Below are 16,922 nucleotides of genomic sequence, written 5' to 3'. Positions count from 1 at the left end.
GAAATTAACCTACTCAACTATTGGAAAACCATGTACTAGAGCAGGTGTTAGTAGCGGTAATAAATTTTGGGTGGGGGTGCTAATACATTGCGTAAGTGAGCTCATATATTGTTCGGAATTATGTTTTCTATATAATGCCTCCCAATTGTTGTAATCCAGTTTTTAACGGCGCTTCTCTTGGGTTTTCTATTATCCTGATGTGTGCAGAAAGTAAATTGTGTAGTTTTGGTGCTAGGTGGTTGAAGTGTCGTTGGTATGTTGATTCATAGCCACGTTCATGATAAGAAGGTTTCTATTCATTGTGTTATGACAGTGGTTTCTATGTTGAAAGCTTTCTGGGTTTTCGTGTAGTCTGCAAATGATTTCCAGGGAGTAGAGCTGTCTTGCGTCCATCACACCGAATTCATTGTAGAGCTGGTCTGATGGATTCAATATGTCACTTGATTCGACCATGAAAGTTTGATTTGATATTTTTGATTTTTTAGGTAACCAATCTAAGGGCTTTCAATGTTACCTTCAATGAAGTATTACTACTGTGGAGTGACAATAAGGTTCATTCACGGTAAGCGTTTTCTATTTTTATCATTATATGCTTTGTTACATTTAATACTCAGTGAATCAAGTTTTTTACTCTCAACAATGCCATATTCTGATAACTTGAAATGATGCTTTCAGTGAAACATTACTTTAGTATGGAAAGTTTCATTCACTCTTCTTTTACATTATATCTCTTGTAGTCTAATCCATAAAAATTCGAATTCAAAATGTTTTAGATTTTTTTTCCTTGTCAAATCGTCCAATAGAATCGTCTAATATAATTCAAATGTTGAACAATACATTAAAAATAACAAATTTAGTGATCATATTTTATCCCAACTTGAATTCTTCGAATGGAATTCGGTATTATCTGAGAATTTGTGTCGTTCAATTACCATTTTCCATTGTTACAATTCGCCTTATTTTATTAACTACTGTATGTAATACTATAAAAGGATTAACTCTGTTAATGAAAGGTTTCATTATTTTTTAATTTATCAACTTGAAAACTTAAAAACTTTCTTTGATTTCCGCAGATGTATTCTGATGTATGAAGTGCAGTTTTGTCCAGGATTATGTGAGGAAGAAGATTTCAAACGAATTAATAGATTGAATGATAATTCCTTATCATTCCATTTCTCTCGTTCACTGCCGTCAGGGACTTTAGGTAATGAAACTTTAATTTTGAAAATTCTCTAATGCTGGTGAACACCCATTAAGATCAAATCAGGAGTCGCGCTTGAAATATTTGATTTAGAGTGGCCTATGTGAATTTGCAACAAAGCTGAATCAGTAAGATCGAGGTTGATCATTGACCAGATTATTTGAAAATGTTGTTGCAATAACCGAGGTTAATGTACTTAATTCATCCAACTAAACAACTGAAGAAATAATATTTGAATTGTGAAGTATTACTCTCGGTTTATTATCATTATTATAAATTTATTAATAGTTTACTTTTTCTGAGTGGAATTTAGGTAAGCTTAGACTTGAATGTGTTGGTTTAACCTCAATTCTTAATACTCATAGAGACTGGAATTTCGAAATAGAAGTTTTGAGCTTTTCTTTCCACACTGTCACATTGCCCCTTGTAGTCTATAGTTCATAAATTTTAGTTACAATATATAAAGTAAAATTTTATTTCATTCTCTCACGCTGCTCTTGCTGTAGGTCTATGCATTCGCGATTGGAATCAATGAATTCATAACAATCATCACTCGATTGGACTTGATTATGTTCGTCTCCCGACCCTTCCAGAAATGTTCCCATCATTTTTTGATTGATAATTTCTTATCCAATATCATTAATATAAATTAGTTACTTGATTATACAGTGCGTTCATTATGTCGTGCACATCAAAATAAACATGTCTGTAAAAATTGGGGTTTTCCTATTGGTGTAATACTTTGGTTTTCATTTTGGGTTTTCATCTTGCTACCACAAGATAGCATCATATTTATATATAAAAATAAACTTATGCTATCTTATTTAAGTTTTACAGGCTACAACAGGTCTGCAGTATTTTGTGTACGATAATGTCGTAAGCATGTCGTTTTGCCTAGAGCAACGAGGGAGTGTTCTTTCTTGGATAGTTTTCATCAGTATTCAACGCCACCAGATTTTTTCCTCACACTTTTATCTCTAAGGGTTCAATGAATAGGCCTCGTAATGAACATAGCAACGGTGTAGGAATAATGTATGTTGTTGTTAATAATTATGTGAATTAATAATGAATCTATTTATATATAAAGCGAAATGGCACTGATTCACTCACTCACTGATTTATTTATCAGTGTCAGAGTCTAGAGAGATTGTGTACAGAGAGCCTCAAGATTCTACAAACGTTTTTTCGGGGATCACTGAACTTGAAAGTTTGAACTCGATACACAAGTTTAGTTTGGGCAATGGTGATGCTACTTCTGTGGGTTTCCTTTCTACAGTTTTTCAATTCATTGACCTACATTTTTCAAGTAGATTGGAAGTTGAAAGGGTGAAATGAATGTTTTTTAAGTTCTGTACATTATTTGTTTCAAAGAACTAGACTGAAATAAAATAATTCTCATATTATTATCATTCCACGTTGGAAATGATATATATTCAAAATGAACAGACATTTTGTCAACCCTTTGCTACATAGTTGTTATCACCTTTTCTCAAACTGATGGATAGGAAACGTTCATATTCGGTACAGAGGCTCAGCTAGGGTCTAGAAATATAGAAAAAGTTTCAAAATTCCGCCAGTCATACGACCAAAATCGGTGTTTTCCAGCGCATTCCTGCGCGGTCTCAGTCAACTGGTGATTGAATCGAACCTTAAATTCTGTATTTTACCATTTGACGGGAAGAAACAAGCTCAAATGAAGAATTCTGTTCTAATCCCTGGATGATTGAGCCGGTGGTCCAGACTGATAGACGGATAAGGCAAGCGAAGCGAGAACATAATGTTCATGGATGCTATACAAAAACATTTCATAAACATAAGTTTAAAATATCTGCCTTGTTCATTGATACACGCAAAAATTTGTTGACACCTCTTGATAACACTTTTGTTTATGAAATATCTCTAAAATAATATTTCTAATCTTCGTTGTAATGTTCATTATTTATCATTTTATTCAGAGTATGAGGCCTATCTATTAAACCATTTGATATAATATCACAGGAGTAAATCTGGAGGCATTGAATACTGGTAAAATACTAGGCCTATTCAAAAAGAAACACTTAGGCTAGGGCCACACGAGCGCACAAAGTGCGTTCGTTGCAACTTACTTTTTGACGTTCGTTGTAGATATACATAGAAGTGAATTGGAGACAACACACGAGGTACGTACCTAGTAATGGAAGTCGTAACGGTCGGTGATTTTTGAACTGCGCAGAAATGCTACAACGCACTTTGGGACATGCAAAAGTTATTACTACGTCTGGTTTGTGCCGTGCTATGAATTTAGAATTTAGAAGCACACACAATATAACTTAATAAAGGGGATGCTTGATAAATATACTTAGTGCTAGAGAACGGGAATCCAGAAATGACAAAAGAGACAACGAAATAGAGAGAAGATATCAAATATATTGTCGCCTTTAACAGTTAAATTCAACAGTAAATAAAACAAAAATTAAATCGCATCATGAAAACCGAAAATAGAATTACTAATTTTAGAAAGTATCTCCGATACAGATAATTTTGTAGTAGCCTACTCTGTCTGCTTCACATTGGAAACGATCTAGATTGAATCATAATAAGCTTGAAGGACTCTAATTCAAGAAAGAATAATGAAAAGTTATCAGAGATATTTATCGATCGTTAATCATAAATAACAATAAATATATAAAAGACAGATCAAAATAAAGTTCAGGAAACACTTGGAGAAATATTGACATTAATAATCCCAGATATAAAAAACACTGTAAAGACAAATGTTCCAGAAGGGTTATATCACGACAATTTTACATAGGAGGATTATTCAAAATATGTGACATCAAAACAAAATTTAGAAAAGCTAGAGTCCTTGAAACTTCAATCGATTCTTTACAACTTTAAGATGAAAATATCATTTAAAAAACATTTATCAATAATGGACCTTTAAACATTTCATTTACTAGTTCAACTCTAAGTAATTTAGTAGATTATTAAATATAAATTTGAAGAAAACTGAAATTCCCAGCTGGATCCTTACACAGAAAATATGGCCACATATTTATATGTAAAGGTACAACCGGAAATCCACTATTCAAACAAAATAAAAACTTGTAATCTATTGATCTCCAAGTCCCAAATCCAAAAGTTAAGATTTAACAATAAAATATGCATCTAATTCAGCACGTTTTAATTGATTTAATGGTTCACGTTTTACCCCCTCTTTGAAAGTCTATAGTCACTGAAACCCATTCTGCCACATCCGGGATTCCTGGGACGTTTGTTTGATTTGGAAAAAGTTGTTACCTCAAGGCTGTTTCGTCAATTTGAATCTAAGCTCGGTGGTTGAGCTCTACACGTCCAGATGGGACAGGAACTGCAAACCCCAAGAAGGCTTGGCTTCCAGGACCGCCATCAGTCAAAGGCATCTCAGCGGTTTTAAGACACACGTTCACGAGACATTCATGGACCCGTACATTGACTGCTGTTAGAATAAAAAAATAAACTAGGATAATGCAAATTAACTTAACTTCAGTTATATCATAAAAATCAACATTATTTAGTTTCTTCCAATATGAAACTCAAATACAAAAAATACTTTAAAATACAAATAGCCATTACTTTTATAACTTGATTTAATAGAATTTATTTGTAATCAGGGTCATGCCCTATATACAAAGAGGTGAGTACATAGTATTCCATAATACATAATTTACTAGTTGATTGAATCACTTTTCATAATAAGGTCTTTCGATTATTGTTGTTAGTTTGTTCAGTCTGTTCTCTTACATAAATTACATATAGTGCAATTTAAAGGTAAATTACATGATAGGTGTTTCCTTAAGAATCAAGAAAGCTTTTCATTAGAATCAGCAAAACAAATAAAATCTATATCACAAAATATCAATAGAATTCATAATAATATACTACAAACATCAGTAAATTTAAATTTAAATAACAGTCATTCAAATTTAGGTTAATAGCTTCCTCTTCAGAAATAATATCATACAAAAATATTTCAATTCCTTCTAATAGGTTCGGTACTCTACATTTCTACAAGAGCATTTTCTTCCATCACTCATCAGTTTGAATTACAATTTCCATCTTCATTACGAGAGAATCAATAGGACTATTCTCAATTACTTTACTTATATCACAATAAATTTAATACTTTGATGGAAGCTTTCATCGATAATAATTTCCTAAACTATATTATAATCTACATACCTTTAGTAGCGGTTATGTATGAGGTTAATATCCATAGTAAGGTAACAAATTTGATATCCTCTCTTCTTAATTAAAACATTTACTAAGGCGATAATACTAAAATATACTATTGGAACTGATGGTTCCAAAGCCAAATACTACCAAGCAGGCATAAAGCCATGATTAATACAAAAAACTGAGACTACATTTAGTACTGCTTTCAACAGAGGACAGACTCAAAGTGTCTTTGACATTAGCTACATAAGCTACTGTACGCTTGCCAGCTGTGTGATCGGCCATACTAGATTCTCAACTATAGCACCCTAAACAAAGTTAAGTGTGATTGGCGGTTACTATTTTCTATAAAATATTCATCAGATTTTCTGCCAATGGAAAGGAGCGGTACAACTACAATTTAAGATACATTCTCCCACCAAGTGCCAGATATTTTCCAAATTCCTAACCAAATAAGGCATGATTGATAATCAATCGGACACAAATTCCTTGACTTAAAAGATCATGAACCAGGCTGATGCTCCAGGAAAATCGTTGATTTTCCTAGTAGTGTACCTTCTATATGCACACACTTACAACGTTAACACTACACAATGCAGAAAAGCAAAGCAGTGTTATAAATTTTCATAACAGGCTGACTTCTCATGACAATCAGCATAATCCTCATCATTCATAATTGGAACAATGAATATTTTTACAGGTTCAATTGCGTAAAGACAACTGATGTTGACGCACCACACTCAATGCTCGAGTGGTGTCATTGGCGACGGCCGCAAAAAGTAAGGTGCAACGGACGCACTTTGTGCGCTCGTGTGGCTCTAGCCTTAATCTTGGCAAAACAACATGCTTACATTATTGTATACCTGTTACAAAATTTACACATTAAATAACTCTACTATGCTTTTTTATACATAAATGTTATGGTGATGATATCTTGTTGTAGTCACGCACCAAATATAAATAAAAAACTTACTTTTCACAGCTGTTTATTTTGATGTGTGTAACATAATGAACGCACTGTAGTTGAGTTATGATCAGTATCATTTTTCGAGAAAAATGTAATATTTATGCTTTTATGAAGAGTTCTAATATTTTTCAGATTGTAAAGAGGAAGTGATTGGCAAATTTAGAGTTCGCGCTTCCGACTATTGGAATAGAACAGGACCATTTTCAAGCATACTACACTACAAAAATGTTGATCAAAGACATTGATACATGTGACGAGAAAATTCAAAGTGAATCAAAACATGAAGCTCTGTAGTGAGTAACAGCCTAAAGGCCTTTCCACACAGCACGTGGCGTGCGTGGCTGGACGCACGCCACGCCAGCCACGCTAGCCACATGCCAATTCACACCGCCACGACTGTTGCGATGCTATACCGGCCACGTATCCCGTCAGTATGCAGGAAGATGTCAACTCCGACGGTTCCGTGGTGTGAATCTGGATTTTCTTGTGGCTTACCTTGGTTTGATGACTCCAGCAGCAACAGTAGTAGTGATAATGAGCTGGTTTTATTGTATTCGGTGACAGCACGGGACCAGTGGGTACATCCAATCAATAAAAAAAGGAAGACCTATGGCGAATTCCATCATTTAATGCGCGACCTTGAGGCTGACAATGATAAATTTTGTACATATTTTAGGTTAAGTTGTGACCAGTTTAATGAAGTGATGTCGATGGTTGATGGTGACATAAGGAAGACCAATACCACCTACAGGGAGGCAATTGTAATTGCAGGGAGGCAATTAGTATTTGCTTACCGAATAGCATAGAGCAGCACGGATTATTAGCTCTTTTACATAAATTTAGTGTTTTTCATCATTTTTATTTTTTCAATATACATTTATGTTCCATAAAGTGGATTATTTTTGTTTAATATTTGTAATATTGTTATTATTATTCACATCGTACTGTGTATTTTCTTTCTTGAATTTGTTTATTTGTCTTTTTTTATTACACTTATATGTTCCAAGAATATGTCAACTTAGAAGAAGTACTAGTTGACACAACGTTTCACGAAAGTAGTGAAAGCTGTAAGCTATTTTTAAGAGGAGAAAATGATTTCTCTTTATTCCACGTTAATATTCGTAGTATCTTACAAAATTTTGATAGTTTAGTTGTTTTATTGACTGAATTAGAAAGTGAATTTGATGTCATAGTTCTGTCGGAGACATGGATGAGTAGCAAGAATTTTTCCAACTATTTCTTACCAGGATATTCAACTTATTATACTGACAGATTTGTGAACCAAAATTCAGGAGTGGTATGTTTCTTGAAGGATACATTGATTAATCATAATATAAAAGAGATTACAATTACTAATGCCAATGCACTTATTTTAGAGTTTACTAAGGGTTGTAAGAAGCATGAGGTCATTGCAGTTTATAGATCTCCATCTGGATGTCCAGATTTATTTATGACAGAGATTGGAGAATACTTGGATAATAGAGGTAGTGAAACTTCCCACATAGTCGGTGACATAAATATCGATATAGCATCTGAGAATGACTCGTCGGTTTCAGAGCGGTATCTAGATTTTATGTATGAGAAGGGTTATATGCAGATGATTAATAAACACACCAGAGTAGTGATAGGGGGATCTAATACATGTGTAGACCATATTTTTGTAAGAACGGTTGGTGACATTAATATGGCACGCCCAATTGTTCTTGATTATAGTATAACTGACCACTATCCTATAATGATAATTTATTTAGCTCAAAAATCTAAACCGAGCAGGCATGATAACATGAGGGCGACTAAAACAAAAATTAACCAAGATATACTGCTAGAGAGACTTATAGGTGAAAAATGGAATCAAGTTATCAATACAATAGATGTCAATGATGCAGTGAGTGAATTTTACAAGATTCTAAAGAATCACATGGATGAGTCCACTACTGTAACACCTGTAAAAGTTAGATCTAAGCTACGGAAAATAAAGCCCTGGATCACACAAGGACTGGTAGTGTCAATAAGAGCTAAAGAAAAACTATATTTACAAGCTAAGAAAAATCCCAATAATGTTTCACTAAACAATTATCTTAAGAAATTTCAGTCAAAATTAAAATCATTGATAAAGGAAGCTAAGCAGAAGTATTATCACAATAAGATAGATAGAACACATGGGGATACGAAACATATTTGGAGGGCTACTAATGAAATACTAGGTAGAGGGGTGAATCGAAATGATATAAAAAACATTAATGTTGGGGATAATGCTTTGAATATGGATGAACACAGAACGGAAATAGTGAATTATTTTAATCAATATTATATTTCCGTTGGAAAAACACTGGCTGAATCCCTGCCACAGTATGCTGATGATGTAGATGAATGGCCGGTAATTACCAATCAGAATCGGCAGTTATGCAACTTTAGATTGATTACTGTTAGCGAAGTTGCAGCACTCATTAATAGTCTTAAAGCGGGTGCCAGTCCAGGTGAAGATAATTTGAGCACAGATTTTCTGAAGCAAATTAAAGAGTTCATAGCTGAACCGATAGCACATATTATAAATTTGAGTATTGCAACAGGAATTTTTCTCAATAGTTTCAAAAGTTCAATTGTTAAGCCAATATACAAGGGAGGTAGTAAACTGGAAATGGTCAATTATAGGCCGATTTCCCTTGTGTCTAACCTTGCCAAGATTCTAGAGAAACATATTAAAAAGTGTTTAATCGAATTTCTTGAAGAATGTGAAGGGTTATCTGATAAACAATATGGTTTTAGAAGTGGTAGAAGTGCTGAGGAGGCGATAGCTGATTTGACTCATATTCTTTACAATGACTTAGATGAGGGGAAAAAATCACTTGCTGTTTTCTTAGATTTGGCCAAAGCATTTGATACGGTTTCACACCCTAGATTGATAAGAAAACTTGTGGAGAAGGGCGTCAATGGTCTTGCTCTCGGTTGGTTCAGATCCTATTTGGGCAATAGGAGTCAAAAGGTAAGAATAAACAATGTATCAAGTGAGAGTCAGCAGGTAGTCTATGGAGTGCCCCAGGGTACAGTTTTGGGTCCATTATTATTTGTAATATACATTGATGACTTGTGCTCTATGGACCTGGGTGAGAATGTCCATCTGCAGTCCTTTGCCGATGACACGGTTCTGTGTGTAAAAGGCACTACATGGGAGGAGGTTTATAATTTGACAGAAGATAGGTTGGCGAGAATAAAATGCTGGTTAGATGTGAACAAATTAACTTTAAATAGTAATAAAACTAACTTCATTGCCTTCTCTCTTAACAAGACTGGCCAGCCTCCTGCACTGGATTTGCTGCTAAGATCAGGGGATTGTAGGACTGATGGGTGTAGTTGCTGTGTAAAACTTAAAAAGGTTAACACCTGCAAGTTCCTTGGTGTCACCATAGATCAGAATCTACGCTGGGATGTCCATGTAAATAATATAACAAAAACTATGAGGTATTTGATGATCCAGGTTTCACGGCTAAGGGATCTCCTTCCGAGTAGAGCTATGCGACAGGTGTATATGGGGTTGGTGCAGGCTGTCCTCCAGTATGGTATTGTGGCATGGGGTGCAGCCTTTCATACAACTGTTGAACCACTTAATAGGGCACATAGAATAGTTCTAAGAATAATGTTGAAAAAGGATCCATATTATCCATCAAAGGAACTATTTGTTACAGCAAGGGTTTTAAACATAAAAAAGCTGTACATCAAGGGCTCGATTCTATTCATGTGTAGAAAGAATAGTTTTACAATGTTACCTCATGCACATCAAACTAGAAGGATGGTGTCAGGAATGGTAGAGGAGACAAGAAGGGAAACGACCACAGGGCAGCGACATTTCTATTATCTGGCCCCAAGATTATTCAATAAATTGCCGCCAGAATTAAGACAAAAAATCAATCAGAAATGCTTCAAGTTAGAGCTTAAAAAATTCCTTTTTTCTACTGATATTAACTCAGAATTGGCATTGCTTTTGAATGCAGTTTAGTATTGATCCTGAATAACTTCCAGTCTTGGCCTGTACCAGTACCTGTCTCATATGTTATGAGAAATGATTATTATTCTTCTATCCATTTGGTAGAGAGTTAGTGGGGAGGATATTTTTAATATTCTTCCCAAAGAATGGACATTGATATGTCCAAAGCTCCGCCAATTTATGTAGATGCATAACAATATGATTATTATCTATAGTTATTATATTACAAATTGCTTTTTCATATCATATACAGTTCAATAGTTATTTTCTTAGTCTATATTATGTAAATTCATCTATAACTTTGCTGTATTGTAAGCTATTGTATATAAGTGTATAAGCCAGTATATATTGTAATCTACATAAATAAAGTACTCAATCAATCAATCAATCAATCAATCCATGTTAATAATTATGTATTGTAGAAATTATTGTTTTCAAAATGTGTAAATGAGTGCATTTAATGTTTGTTTCCAGAACTATGAAAAAAGAAAGGAAGCAATCAGTTTTTGTTTATTGAATCTATTTCTATTATTACTTATTGGCTAAGAATTTGAGATTATATTTCTTTCAATTATTGTTTTATGTGTTAGTATTGTTATATGTAAATATGTTTGAATAGCTTATGCTTGTAAACTACAGCAGTAGAAAGTCAAATTTTTCTTTCTTGTATTGTGTCTATTGTTGTAATGACTCCTCCTCTAAACATGGACTTGTTCCATATTAGAGGGAGTAATTTTCAGGGAATATATTGTAAAATGTACTTTCTGGAAATAAATTGTAAAATAAAAAAAAAATTAGTAGCAGAGAGTGACTAGCAATTTGTTTGAGGTAAAAAATTATCCAACTTAATTAGAAATGAAAAGTGAAAGAGCAGCAAAATAAATTTTTGTTTTAATTTCAAATATTTTGCCACACGGTTTGGTCAATGGAATTAAATAAATATCCAGTTTCAAGACGGGATGAATCAGTGTGCTTGTCTTTTAATAAAACTTCAGCGATTTCATCCCATTCTTTATCCTTTAATGTGTTGTCTCTGTACAACTCTGATGTGGAGTCCCAAATCACTGGACAAGTACAGACCTCTTCAATAAGCTGCTCCATATCAAACTCAGAAAAGAAGAGCCACTTTTAAATAAAAACCACTACAAACACAACAAAACCAGTAGATACAACAGATAAGCATGTGTGTTGGACCGCCGTTCTAAGTGAACTGTCTGTTTCCACGTGGTCTAGTATACGTTCTGCGCATGCTCGGACCAAAACGTGGACGAATACGTTTGAAAAGATCGCTCAGAGAGCAAACGGTAGCCACGCGTGGCTAGTATAGCAATCGTTGCCGCGTGGCCGTGGCTGCTATGTGAATTGCTTCATTTGATTAGCTGGGAAGCGATGTTTTGAAAAATAGCTAGCGTGCGTGGCTGGACGCACGCCACGCCGGCTACGCTAGCCACATGCCAATTCACACCGCCACGACTGTTGCGATGCTATACCGGCCACGTTTCCCGTCAGTATGCAGGAAGATGTCAACTCTGACGGTCCCGTGGTGTGAATCTGGATTTTCTTGTGGCTTACCTTGGTTTGATGACTCCAGCAGCAGCAGTAGTAGTGATAATGAGCTGGTTTTATTGTATTCGGTGACAGCACGGGACCAGTGGGTACATCAAATCAATAAAAAAATGAAGACCTATGGCGAATTCCATCATTTAATGCGCGACCTTGAGGCTGACAATGATAGTATACGTTTGCGCATGCTCGGACAAAAACGTGGCCGGACACGTTTGAAAAGATCGCTCAGAGAGCGAACGGTAGACACGCATGGCTAGTATAGCAAGCGTTGCCGCGTGGCCGTGGCTGCTATGTGAATTGCTTGATTTGATTAGCTGGGAAGCGATGTTTTGAAAAGTAGCTAGCAGTGCGTCCAGCCAAGCACACCACGTGCTGTGTGGAATGGCCTTTAAGAACAGATACAGTAGTTGTAATATTTCTTGAGTACGGTATCCATTTTTGAGTTGCAGTGTAGTACTACTATACCTCCATCTACAATTATTATGATGTTATATACATTTACATCTTCCTCACTTTTTGCTTTTATCATACTTGGCTCATTCAATATTTATTTATTCCATCAATGGGCGCCCATACTCGGTGGCAGGGGGGCCGTGGCCCTCCCCCCTGGCACTCAGGAAAAAATAATTTCAATAAAAAATTGTACCTTCACAGTTAGTTTGAACAAACTGAGATACTGTTTTACAGAGTTAATTGGAACCATTCAATAAGTTGGAGATTGTTGTGGATATAATACTGTGACTTCCATGATAAGTTATTGTTCGAATACATTACCTTTTGATGTGGGTACAACTGAATTTCAACACCTCATAAGGCATGAACTTAGGGGTTGTTACTCAAATATTTCAAATGTAAACATCTTTTGTGATGTTCAATCAGTTTAAAGGCCTTCTTAAAACAAGAAAGATGGTATCAATAAAAATGTTCTATGATACTTGTATTGAAAATGGCGCCTGATTGGAGTTTTAGTTTTTTAAGAAATCATTAATGAAGTTATGAAACTTAAAACAACACTTTTTGAATGAATAACAAAATGCATAGAAAAAACTGGTTATTTATTTAGTAATTTGTTTACTGCTATTCACATTTCATTTCAAAAGATGCTCGAAATGTTCTTCTCTCTTTTGACAGTGTGCCATCATCTCAAATCATTGTTATTGATAATAACATGAAATAGTTAAATGATACATAAAATTGAAGAGAAATCAATGATCCACAAATATACGACAAGTATCCATTTTTATGATGCATTTTTGGAGAATTATAAGACCCGAAAAAGTAAAAATTTGGATGAAACGTTGTTATTTAAACAACTTTACACTTTCAAGAGCGTACATCTCGAAAACTGTTAGGAATATTACAAAACTGCACTGAACAAAAATAGTAGAGAAACCATCAAGCTTCATTTTTGTATAGTTTATCAACTTAAGATATAAGCGTGTAAGCAAAACATTAAAAAATGAAACTATTAAACCATTCTCATCCCTATAGCACTAGGGGTAGGGATGGGACTTTTGATATTTCCACCCCCTAACTGGTCCCAACAAAGCTGTGAAGTCAAAAATTGTGTTAAATGTTGATTGACAATGAAATAGACTAAATAATAATATGTGTGATTGGCAAGGCACTGGTGACTGAGCTGCGCGCCAAAACTTCACTGTACTGCACTCTGTCTCTGTGAAGTGTGTGTAACATGCCTTAAGTAAAACGTTTGAGTTCAATGTATTGGTTTGACTTCAAAGTAAAAATAAAATCAGTAATAATGTTCAAATAATCGTAATACTTTATTTCGTCTTCTTATCATTCTGTTTTTTACGAAAGTAACAGTCTTTGTCTTCATGATTATTCTTCTTGCAAATACTACAGAATAGACCACTTTTCTGTTTCATTTTATTTCTGCATTCACGGGAAATATGTCCATAATTTTTGCATCTGTAGCACTGGATTTCCGATGTTTTGAATACCACTGGTTGCACAGAATCACCTTTATCAGTAGATAGTCTGCGTTCTTCATTCACCAACCGGGAGGTTAGGTTTGTGAGATTTCTGTCACAAATTGCGGTTGCTTCCCACGAAGTTTGAAAGTGGGTGTATTTCCTGGGCAGGGAGCTGAATATTTTGCCAATAACCATCTCGTCATCGATTTCGTGTCCAACAGATTTCAATTTATGGGTCAAATTTTCCAGACGGCTGATGAAACTAGCAATGTCTTCATTAGCCTCTAGTGTAAAATTGAAAAAGTCCTGCATTAGAGAAAATTTCTGTTGTTTTTCATCACGTTCATAGATTTGACACAGTTTTTTAAACATTTCACATGAAGTTTCACAGTTCAAAATGTGATTCAAAGGTTTTGAGTCAATTGTAGTTATTATTATTTTCTTGGCTTTAGCGTCCTTCAAATTGAAAATAGAAAGTTCTTTTTCTTTACTAGGGTCGTTTGGTTTTAATTCTTTTCCATTAACAATATCACTAAATCCTTGAGAGTCGAACAAAATTTTAATTTTAAATTTCCACATTTGAAAGTCTTCATCGTTGGATAGCTTTCCAACCATACCCAAGTCCGAATCACTGGAACCAGCCATTTTTACTTTGAACTCGATTGCCTTACCTGATTTTACTTTTGGGTATTTTACTTTTACTTTTAATGTTTTTACTAGAGTTCAATCACTTCACCGGTATTACTATTTTAGAGTTGAATCTCCGAACTTCCATTGTCTTGCACGAGAGTATTTAGGTTAAAAAAGTTTTTTACTTGCACACGAAAGATCCAGCCTGGGCCCATAACCTGTTGAAGGTTATATCGGTGAAGTAATAAAGTATTACGATTATTTGAACATTATTACTGCATGTGGAGTACAAGAAACTGGAATAAATGAAGTTGAAGAAATTGAAAATAATGAAGTAGAAGAAACTGATACAAGTGAAGCTGAGGGTATTGAGATTGAAACAAATGATATTGAAGATGGAATCAATGAAGTAGAAGTAAATGAAGAAAGTGGAGAAGAAATGATGGATGAAAATAATGAAATAAGAGGGAGAGAGAAAAGAGTGATTAAAAAACCAGTGTGGTTGAAAGACTATGAAACCAGTTATCTTAGTCTACAAGTAGATGAGCCTCTTACATTTTCTGAAGCTATGAAATCAAACAATTCTGTAAAGTGGTTGGAGGCAGTAAAAACTGAACTAAATGCTTTGAAAGAGAATAATACTTGGACAGAGGTAGATACTGTGCCAGAAAACAAAGAAATTATTGATAGCAAATGGGTATTTAAAATAAAAATGATGAGAAGGGTAACATTCAGTACAAGGCTAGATTAGTTGCTAGGGGGTTTCAACAAAAGGATAGCATAGATTTAAATGACATTTATGCCCCTGTGGCCAAATTGCCAACTTTTCGGATTTTCATGAGTGTTGCAAATAAATTAGGGTTTCCTGTATATCAGATGGATGTGAAAAATGCTTTCCTTAATGGTGATATCAAAGAAGACGTTTATATGTCATTACCAGAGGGAGTAGAAGGATTTAGGAATAAGGTTTGTAAACTTAAGAAGTCAATTTATGGTCTGAAGAAATCTCCAAAAGATTGGAATTCTAAATTTGATTCTGTAATGAAAATGAACAATTTTACTAGGTCTAAAAATGATTATTGCTTGTATTCTAAAATTGTGGAGGGTAAAAAGGTATTTCTATTATTGTATGTAGATGACATACTTATTTTTGGTTCAGATGAGAATGATGTTTCAAGATTGAAATCAGTATTACAAGAAAATTTCAAGATGAAAGACTGGGCTTAGTTTCTAATTTCTTGGGAATTAATGTCAAACAAGATATTGAGAAGGGGGTAACTGTTATTAGTCAGAAGGAGTATCTCAAACATGTATTGGAAAAGTTCAACATGCAGGATTGTAAGCCAATGGACACTCCCATGGATAAAAATTTCATTTTTGTATAGTTTATCAACTTAAGATATAAGCGTGTAAGCAAAACATTAAAAAATGAAACTATTAAACCATTCTCATCCCTATAGCACTAGGGGTAGGGATGGGACTTTTGATATTTCCACCCCCTAACTGGTCCCAACAAAGCTGTGAAGTCAAAAATTGTGTTAAAAACATTCCCTCCAAATCTCTTTGTATTGGTCTATTGTTGTCAAACCAAGGATTTTACACTCAACACTATATAAGGGCTGCAGACAATCGTAGGAGATGCGTAAAATAGTGGAATAATACATGAGATTGAAGAGAATATGATGGTCTATGAGTTCATGATTAGCACGGATATTTTCAATCGATCGTTGAAAAGTTATAAGGCCAAAAAGATAAAAAATCGGAGCCGGAAGAGTTTTCCTTGAAAATGTGACACTTTCGAGAGCTTATTTTTACCTAGAAAACTAGAAGAGATAAGTTCAAAAAGTTGAAGGAAAAACTGTTTTTTACACTTTTAAAAGTACTGTACCTAGATATCTCGAAAACCAGTCCAATATTGTTTTCCAAACGTTCCCTCCAAATTTCTGTTAATTGATTAGTCCAGTCACTATATACATTGGTGCATGCAATTATATTGTAGTTCTGATTTTTTAATATATTATTTGGGTACATGAGAGAAGTCCAGAACCAATTTCTTCATGCAAAATTTCCTTGTGCTAGATACAGAGTGGCCCAAAAACCTTGTATTTTCGGCTCATTTTCCAGTTTTCAGCTATTGATGCCAAATCTCGTAATCGGACAGAAAAATTTGCTCTTGCTTTTTTTCTAGACTATGAAATTCTGAATAAAATGAGATCATTCGGAACTCTCTATATCCATTGAGTACTGAGTTATGATTTTTCAAAAATGAGTGAAATTTGAAGAAAAAATCAATTTTGATGAATTTTAGTTTTTGATCAACAATATCTTCCGATTGTTACCATTTACATGTATAATTCGAAATCCCTCTGGGCGTATTTTTGTGCTCTACAATCTGAAATCAGGTAGAGCGCTCTATCTCATATAGATTTCCAGGTACACCTGACA

The 16,922-nt window shown here is 34.4% G+C and overlaps 1 protein-coding gene across 1 annotated transcript in view; it reads left to right on the top strand.

Annotated features, from left to right (window-relative positions):
- Positions 1 to 11,297, top strand: part of LOC120351182 (alpha-L-iduronidase-like) — a 39,832-nt gene extending 28,535 nt beyond the window's left edge. Inside the window, exons 3-5 of the mRNA XM_039427498.1 lie at positions 486 to 562; positions 1,074 to 1,204; positions 6,495 to 11,297. Coding sequence (XP_039283432.1) covers positions 486 to 562; positions 1,074 to 1,204; positions 6,495 to 6,607 — 321 coding nt within the window. The 3' untranslated portion in view covers positions 6,608 to 11,297. The remainder of the gene's footprint in view (positions 1 to 485; positions 563 to 1,073; positions 1,205 to 6,494) is intronic.
- Positions 11,298 to 16,922: the final 5,625 nt, after the last annotated feature.

Source organism: Nilaparvata lugens, chromosome 4, assembly GCF_014356525.2.
Source record: "Nilaparvata lugens isolate BPH chromosome 4, ASM1435652v1, whole genome shotgun sequence".
In the NCBI taxonomy this organism is placed as follows: domain Eukaryota; kingdom Metazoa; phylum Arthropoda; class Insecta; order Hemiptera; family Delphacidae; genus Nilaparvata; species Nilaparvata lugens.
The sequence above is the reverse complement of the archived record's forward strand: the minus strand, read 5'-3'. Positions and strand labels throughout refer to the sequence as shown.